This window comes from Acyrthosiphon pisum, chromosome A2 (genome assembly GCF_005508785.2).
Source record: "Acyrthosiphon pisum isolate AL4f chromosome A2, pea_aphid_22Mar2018_4r6ur, whole genome shotgun sequence".
In the NCBI taxonomy this organism is placed as follows: Eukaryota; Metazoa; Arthropoda; class Insecta; order Hemiptera; family Aphididae; genus Acyrthosiphon; species Acyrthosiphon pisum.
In genome coordinates, this window is record NC_042495.1 from 106,301,824 (window position 1) to 106,312,051 (window position 10,228).

The 10,228-nt window shown below is 27.2% G+C and overlaps 1 protein-coding gene across 1 annotated transcript; it reads left to right on the forward strand.

Moving 5' to 3' along the window:
- The first annotated feature begins 1,663 nt into the window (after positions 1-1,663).
- Positions 1,664-9,648, forward strand: LOC115034175 (probable ATP-dependent DNA helicase HFM1). The gene is made up of 7 exons (XM_029490044.1): positions 1,664-1,678; positions 5,986-6,214; positions 6,788-6,933; positions 7,917-7,978; positions 8,208-8,269; positions 8,371-8,585; positions 9,424-9,648. The coding sequence occupies exons 1-7, from the start codon at positions 1,664-1,666 to the stop codon at positions 9,646-9,648; spliced, it is 954 nt and encodes a 317-aa protein (XP_029345904.1).
- Positions 9,649-10,228: the final 580 nt, after the last annotated feature.

Consider the following 10,228-nt stretch of genomic DNA (forward strand, 5'->3'; position numbering starts at 1 on the left):
TCGTAATTTTTGGTATAAATAGGTATAGGAGTTGTCAGAGGGCAGAGGCACTCGTTAGTCACTTATAGTAATTACTAATTTGCTTGATTATCAATAATAGTAAAAATTTAAAATTGATAATTTAAGCTTATATAGTTATATGTTTGAACTAATTTATGGAACATAAAATAAACTCAAATACCTCTGTCTTCCATAGTTTATACTCAGTACTTGTCTCTAAGCTTTCATGTTTGCAAATATGGTCGATTATCTTTAATATAGTATTTAAAAAAATGTAACTAAGTATTAATTTTTATTTACTAAATAGTAAATGCTAAATACTACTATTAGTAATTGATTAATTAACCCTTTCACTGTTACACTATTTATCTACTGCAACCGGTATATGCTACTTAAAATAAAATATTTATTGTTTTTTTTAAAAAAAAATGTTTAAGATTTTAATTTTGAGATCTATATGATGTAATTATTTAAGTTCAAAATAATGCAAATCATGGCTTCCAAAAATTGTACGGTTTCCGGAAAATGAGAATATTATAAAGTACGGGGACATAATAGTACCTACGTCTGAAGATACATTGCTTATTCATATGATTTAATACATTACTACATACACTGATACAGTTTATAAATACTTATCGTACTAATATACGTTGTATATCTAATATTTACACAATAGAATACCTAATCAGAATTAGATAGGTATCTAAAAGAAAATTAAATAACGATAGCTTAAGTTCAAGGTATGAATTATAAGAGAATATAAGAGATTTAGCTATATATATAATATATTTATAAAATATTAGGTAGTAGGTGCTCTAGTAAATATGGTCTTATAATACAATAATACTTAATAAAAATATGTTCAATACTTTTAACTAGTTGTAAGAGTTCTGTATAAGTTTCGTATGGCTATAAATTATATCTAATAAGTAATAACATGTTATTATAGTGTTTTATTTATAAATTTTACAATAACTTAATTGGTTTTTAATATTGTAATTTTGTCAAAATAAATGAGTAATTACTGTAAAAGAATAATGACTTATATAATAAAAATAATAAAATAACCGGGAGCTAGGTATACATTTTGAAATATCATTCATTATAAAAGTAAAGTTCAACTTTATTATTCTTTAGTCAGATCTTTTAACGATGTCACAACTCATAATAAAACAACAAATAACACACTCGTTCACAAACGTCTGTAACGCTTTGTTAATTATTATTATGGTGCGGCACTAACTTGATAAATTTGATGGATATTGTTATAAATTATAATCGTATTGAACTTTGAACGTTCAGTTAATGGAGTGTACCTTTATAGAGCTTATGCTTAAGACTTTACCGTTGAAGGAGAGTCCAACCAATCTCTTATTAGTTATTATTTACATATTGTTGTACAGTTAAATAAAAATGGTATAGGTAGTTGAATAGTTTTAAATTTGTCTGATAGTTATAACAGTATAAAAGGCTTGAGAATGTAAAATAGTAAATAAAATGTAAAATATGGAATAATATATTAATATTCTATACAATATTTTGTATTTATCTTTTATCTATGTATAATCTAAGTATACAAATCACCCTGTGCGTTATTTGTTTCATTATAATATGTAGGTTCTGTACTACTTTAGGGTCTTTTAAATATTGTGTGACGAAAATGGAGAAGGATTACGTACGTTGTTCTTATGTAATCCCCACAAATTTTATTTTATATTATTTGAAATATCTCGTGTATTATTATAGTAGGATTTTGTTCCGAATTCGAACAAATTCAATTTATTTTATATTTAATATAGATTGCATGTATTTACTATTTAATCCTAGTTATATTATTGGAAAGTTCTCAACCATGCATTATAAACCTATAGGTAATGGTGTTAACTAATAACTATTATAATTTATAATATAATATTATTATGGTTTATAATATTTTCTTTAATGACAAAACATTGTTATATATCAATATTTAATGTATTTAAATACATTACACGTATTCATAGGTGTATGTAATTATTTTAAATTACACTTTATTGTGTAAATATTGTAGCAATTTATACATGCAATAAGAGACGGGATCACGTACACTCAACAATTTAAACATACCTACCTACATGGAACGTTTGCTGATTCATTCATTATTTTCTACTCTTTTGTGATAGGTAAAATGTATCTAGTAATAGGATAAAAGGACGAAAAACGTTCCATTGTCTACTCTATAATATACTGTGCAAACAATATGTAATCATGGGCTATATTACATATTACATTTGTAAGCTATTGGTCTCATATTATGTTGTATAGACTATATAGATTCCGCCGCATTAGGAAATGGTCGAAGAAAATAAGTCTGGACTCCGAGTCAATAATTGCGATAAAGCTGAAAGATAAAAAAATAACCGTAAATCGGATATAGGTACTCAGTATACTCGAGATATATGAATTATTATATGTTTATAAGGAGCCCACTACATAAAGCTGGATCACCATTGTTTTCTCGTAAGATATTCATTTTGAGGGTTTCAATTAAATCCAAACACGATCTTGGCTTATATAATGGACAGTTATTATAGTATGACAATAGAGAAAAACTAAGTGCTATATTATAGTTACAAAAACAAGACTTTGCAGATTTGTCTGGTCGATCTACCCAGTTTGTTTTATTGGTTTACCTACATAAAAAAAAAAAACAGTTATACATTATAATGTTATAACATGGTATTATATTATAGTTTTCTATTATTCACATATAAATTCTACGAATAAAGTCGGGTTCACAGCTGTCGTGACGTGTTGACAATTTGAGCTCGCCCCAACTCTGGAACTTTCCAGATAGATCATGGTTATTGATTGATACTATGATTTTAACAATTAACAGCCAATAAGAACCGATAAGATGTACACGATCCAATAGACGACGTAGCTGTGAATCCGGCTTGAGAATAATACTAGGTTCGTAACCCTATTATAGTTTTTAGAACAATAATAGTCGTATGAGCTTTTAATACATTTTTTATCAGAGCAAAGTATAAATACATCCTAACTTGTTGTTTTATTTATTTTGAATATATTTTTTCCATAAGAGTTTTATAAAAGTGTTAATTCCTAAATCCGTTCAATACATACATAGATAGAATGTGTTTACTACATAGTATTTACTAGGTATATCAGTTAGAACTAGGTATTCCAAGTAGGTATATGTTCATAATATTCCATAGAGGTTATTGTGTGACCTTTGTGAATGGCAAATCCTTTCTTGGAATTATTACTGTGAAAGTAGATTGATCATACACACCTATCTGTCAACAATGCGCTTTATAAAAATAACAATAATACAAAAATAAAAACTAGTCTATAATCCAAACTTATATCATGTAAGCGAGTGTTATGATTGTCTCATTGTAAAGTTTCCACGTATAGTCCCATTATACATGTATTATGCGTTCTGCAACACGCGCTTTGTATTATGAACGTAATAAATAATAATCATTTTGAAAAAAAAAATAAAATTCAAAATGTTAGTAATTGGGTGTTCTAAAAAACGTTTGTGTCTCGTCGTTCTAGATTAAGTTTTCAAATTTCAATTGATTTATTTTTGTATAATGTAAAAATGGTACCTATGTCATATTATAAAAATTATGATATTTTAAAAATATGTTTATTTATCATTCATGTGTACTGTATATAGTCGTAAATAGGCAATTTCATAAATTGATAATGTTAAAAAGATAATAAAAATCAATTACCTAATAATATGTGTAAATATCATTTACAATTACACATTTACCTAAATACTTTTGATTAAAATGCATGATATTATTATAATGCTGAAATCTACAAATAAAGGCCGTCTATAGTTAATGAGCTTTGATAATTAAAAAAAAAAAAACAAGAAAAGATAGTATGTACCTGTAATTATTCAAAAAATTGTGTAAATATATAAGGGATATGAAGAAATAAATACATAAACATCATCGGATGCCTTTTATCTTAGATTATATTACATAATAATCTTATAGATTTATTTATTTATTTATTTATTCGTATAACAAACATGACCTTAAGAAAAAATTAAAATAAATAACGATTCATAGTAAAATGTTAACAGTGTATATTATATGATAAAGTTGTAAAAATACAGTGCAAAAATGTCATGATCAGTGGCTTGTGAGTCATACATGAGCTTAAAATAGAATTTTACATTTAAAGTTTAGAGGCATTTAAATTTTAAGCATTTAAAATCGAAATATTCATTATCATATAACTAATTACAGATCATTCTTCATTTATTTATAATAGTAAAAACATTGGAACATCAGCGGTAATATATTATGTGTATTTACTTTATTGGAATTAAATACAAAATTAAGAATAATTTATTTTATTGAACGTTAAGCACGTTTTGAATTAAAACTGATGGGGGTCAAAAATGATTAATCAATTGACATTATGTACTTTTATAGGTACTAAAGTAATTTATTTCGAAACGGACCAGAGATCATAAACGCAATACGAATAAAACGTGCCATTATAATGCTTTAGTACACGAATAACAACATATTACATGTTTTATGTTGTACCTACTAGCTGTATTCTGTATAGGTAGTAATGTAACATTTATTGTGTCAATCATTTTAATACTGCTGGATAAAATATTGTTTTCTATATAGGTATCTATTTATATTTTTATAGTAAAATAAATTGGGCATAACTATTACCTAGTAAATAGTAATTAGTATGTTGTATATGGTATTTATTAAACATATTATATTATAACTTTTTTTTTTTTATTAATTATCCCGCGGCAACTTAGGCCATTGGGAGGAGGGGTGGAACAGTAGGTTTTTTGACGGTAGGGGTGTGTTACACGTGGGTGTATTTTGGTAGAATTTTTGAATGGGGCACCCGTAGGTATCTGCCATGCCCCGGAGTGGGGGATGGCGGCACTTGTTCTCCGGACACCGTGACTTGCCCGGAGAAAAATGCCACCCAGTGGCCGGGGATCGAACCCGTGACTGCGAGCAGCACAGCCGACGCGTTGACCGCTCGGCCACCTCGTCCCCCATATTATAACTTATTAATCTTCATAGATAGAAAACATTAGTTAATTTATGTAAATAATCTCTACTGATAATTGTTATTTTTAGGAATACGTTAATTTTAGAATATTTACAATCTATAAAAAATGTGCAAAGGCTACATTTTAAAGTAATATTTCGTAGCTTTAGAATTAAGTTTTGAAATAAAACTCCCTAAACCATTATAGAGCCACTTGGAAATTTTATTTTCATTCAATTTGAATCTTATGCACATCGTGAAGATCTCTGGGTCAGTAGGTTTGGTTGAGCTGTCTTGTTAAATGTCTGGAAGTAATTTATTAGACTCGAGCCTTGAGGTGTATAGATCACTGTTTGATACTTTGCTTGTATATAGTTTGTCGTGTATTCTTGTATAAGATTCTTGGTTAATAGTTTCTCTTATTGTTTTAAATTGTAAGTCGCAGTTAAATAATTTATTAGTTACGGGCCAAAAAAAATAGGTAGGATGAGATGAGGCATTTAGACAGATAGACCGAAAGACATAAATCGTTTGGATGATATTTGTATGGTCAGGGTACATATCTATAATATACCTACAGTATAGGTCTAAATTAAAGGACGAAGAAAACGCTTAGTTGTTGACGGTCTCAGATATTGATATTAAACCTATTAGTACCTAATGGTATAAATATATGAAGTCTGCTGATGAATTAAACATGTATATTTTATTTTTGGGTGACATACATTTAATTTATCAAACATAATTTTTGTAAAAATTTATAAATAAACAAGTTCTTTAAAAAGAAAAGTTTTCTTATTATTGTAAAGGTATATTAAAAATAAAACTATATATATATATATATATATTATACTGTATAGATTTTTTCATATTTTGGATATTTTTACTCTGTATTTAATGCAAATAAATTTACTTATTTTATAGAGTCATTACGAAGAAATATTGATCGGCAGCCATTTTATAGAGAGTCATCTTCATAAATACTTGATTGAACACATGAATGCAGAGATATTTTTGGGTACGATCTACAACGTAACGGTTGCAATGGAATGGATAAGATCGACGTTTTTATATGTCCGAGCGTGTAAATCGCCTCAAAATTACGGAATGATCAAAAATCTTAATATCCAAGAAATAGAAAACAGACTACAAAGTTCGTGTATTACATACTTGATTTTTATATTGGTCACCTAATATTATAATGGAATTCTATATATTATATTATAATAATATAGTGCAATAAACACTATAGTACTTACTATACAGTCCGTGGTTGCGTATTTGCGTTGCATTTTAAGCTTTTTAAATCTTTTTTATTTTATAACGTATACCTACTTATCTAATATTATATAGAATATAATTTATTTTTACCAAAGATTTCCTATCAAAATCTGCATTAGTGATAAATTTCCATACACGACAACTACATGATCAGGTAATTTTTACTCATTTGTAAGTACCTATCATACAAGTCCAAGTGTACCCGTTTATCAGACCTATCAAACTAGATATTACGAGGGCGTGAAATAAGTGAAGCAATGATATCAATATAGATTTTATGAAACAATATGAATAATACACAGTGTGTTAGTGTACCTATACTTAAATTTGTTTACTTAAATACCTTAGTCTATTTATTTTGTCTTTATGACAATTATAGTATTGTACTAAAAACCAACTTATGTATTTAATAGTTAATAATCCAATAAGTTATTGATAATTTCAGATTTGTGTTTAACGGAGATCAAGGCATTAGCATGCACGGGGTTAATCAACTTTGTCGATGAAAATAATGAAATCACTTCAAAACCAGAATGCGAAATAATGGCTAAATATTCAATAAGCTTTGTAACAATGAAAAAATATATGCAAGTATGTTAAATATGTTCCCAATATTATATACACAGAGATACTACAGAGTGATTCGTTAAAATTTTTATACCAAGGATAAAAGTCCTTACAAAGATATATAATATATGTAATATTAGATCTATAGTGTTTATAATATACTTGAACCATTTTTACAAATTATACCTAAATGTTGATAGATTAGTATTAAATATTAATTAATACAATTTTCAAGTCACCATAGCTCTGCATCTTCTAAACCCATTACCATGGCTCCTATATTATCCTTATATTAAATAACTTAGAACAACTCGTTCGAATTTGGATTTAGATACGTCAAAATACTTTGAAATGTTATCCACTAAATAATATACAGTATAAAAGGAGGGTTCTCATTTGTAAAGCAAGAATTTGTATTTCCACAGAACAAAGAGTCCTTAAATATATTTGAAAATTCCAAAATACAAAATTAATCATCAGATTAAAAAATGAAGATGGGCATACTTGATGAATCACACTGTATAATATTAATTAAGACATGAGTAATACTAAAATAGTTTTCTACGTCTATAAAAAAATATTCCTTTATTTTAAACTTCCATTTATTTATTTATGAAATAAAATTGAGCATCTTTCAAAATTATTTTAAAAGTCCAATAGCTTATAACTTATAAGTGACTTCTACCTATTCATTTATTAATTATTAATATACATATACTCTTATAGTTTTAAAAAGTGGCGATTAGTGATTACAGATTATGGCTATGATTGCCAACACTTAGGTATAATTAATAAATATCTACACATGTTAACCTCTATAAAATAATGTATAAATATGTTACAATAATTTATGAAACTTATTATTCTAAATGTTGAGTTTATAAATCTAAAATAAGACGTCCACCAATACGGGGACCGAAAATATTGATAATTTGAGCAAATTATTGTTTTGTTTTTGTCGAAATATGTATAACTGTTAAAGTGTGATGTTGTTGACATTTATTTAGCTAAAAGGAACTGAGAGCTTAAATGATATGATACAATTATTGGCTCACTCTAAAGAATTTGAGTACATTAATCTGAGAAGATCTGAAAAGGGAATTTTAAATATTTTGAATAAAAATAAATTACCTGGCGAAAATATTTTACGATTTCCAATCGAAGGAGGAATAAACACTCGAGAAACTAAAATCAATTGGTAACTTTTAATTTACATTTAAAATTGGTAGACTGTTTCTTTTATATTCATGCAATTGATTTTGTATATGACTTCAAGCGTAATTGTCCCTTATTTATAGCCTTTTACAAGCAACCCTGGGGACATTAAGAATTACGGACAGTTCGCTAGCACAAGACGCGAGTAAAATAATTTTAATTTCAACACGATTAACTAAAGGTATAGGCTGCATTGCTATGTGTAGTTTCTATGTTATACGTAACCAAGATACTTATATGTTTCAGCTTTAAGAGATATCACGTTCAAAGGTACGAAATTCGAAATAGCCCGAGTCGCGTGCATTTTGGCAAAATGCGTAACAACAAAATTATGGGAGCAATCAAAGTTTGTTTCAAAGCTTATACCAAGAGTAGGACAAGTGTTATCAGGAGAATTTGTTTTAAACGGTAAAACTACATTGAAATCAATCAGGGATACAGATCCTAGAGAATTAGAACGGGTAAGTTGTGTAATTTACACGCGTAGTATATCTATATATTATGTGGATTGAATTTAATTTCAAATAAATATTTTGAAATAATTTCTTACATGTATATAAGAGATTATTATTGAACATTTGAATTAAACTTATTATTAATTTAATTAATTAATGTTTATATTTATTATAATAACTTATAAGTAAAAAAATTATTATTATTAATTTTGTTAATACATTTTAGCTTTTGTCATGGATATACAAATGGGTATACCTATAAATAATATATCGGGAAAATGAGTAATCAAGTATTTTTTTAAATATTTATTTACATCCTTCGACTTGTTTATTAATGAATATAATGTTTATATAGGTACCTATAACCTAGTAACTTTTCCGTATATATATTATATAGACCCATAAATGGGCATAGAAGTTGTAATGATGACACCGCGTTTATAGGACGCATCTTTTTATCTTATTATCCTTGACCTGGGAGTCAAACCACTTGCATGGTATAGGTTAAAGAAAAATGACAAAATTAATTTTAAGACTTAAAAATGTAATGAACAATAATTAATTACTTACCATACGGTCTATGTTGATTTACATCATAATACAGACCAATACCCACACACCGAAATGCGTAGTTAATACTTTTTATAGGTAATACTTCGATGAGTAATGACTATCTAAGTGTAACGTGAAAGAATGATAATAAGTGTTTTTACATTTGAAAGCATTGAAAGCAAATTATACATCAATATCAAAAAATATATAACCATGCTCCCACAAACCATTACAATATACAATATTTTGTATTTGTTTAATAGGTAACGCTTAAATTTTATTATTTTCCCAGTTCCTTAACCGACAGCCTCCGTTTGGAAACCATATACACGACTTTATCCGTCAGATTCCAAAATATAGAGTGCGGGCAACTTTTGATGAAATTTCAGAACAAGTTATTGTAACACTTCTTTTAATTGACCACGATAATATTTCGGCAAATGTGATACTTCAAACCGTATCGGTTTTAGTGGGTGATTCTGAAAATCGTCTACTAAAAGTTCAACAAATACGGTAGTATAATATTATTAATATAATAGTAAATAATATAGTCATTTAGGTATACTGCTATACCTATTATAATTACACGACGCGACAGTACCTATTGTAAATGATGACTTTTTTTTTGAAGTAATGAAGAATTTTTGGAACAAAGAGGAGTTATAAATATGACTACATCATTACAAAATACATTTTTTTTGGATAAACCCAACTACGAAATTACTATCTGTTTAATAAGTGATTATTGGGGTATGTTTTTACTTTTTACATAATAATATAAAATACCTAATACATTAACATTATTAAATATATTAAAGTTTATAGTTAAATTATGTATTTGTTTCGAATAATATTATTTATAAGAGTTCCTATATTTATTTGTTTGTAGTCGGAATCGATATTGAGATTAAGTTCAAACCAGGCAGTCACGAAGAACATGTTAAAGAATCAATGAGTGAAGAATATTGTAATGCCGAATCGCCGTTGAAAAATTTCCCCTCTCCACCACAGAAAAAAGTATGGTATTAATTCAGTAAGGTTTTTTTACGCGACTAGATATCTATGTATCATAATATCATATTATATTATTTTATAAT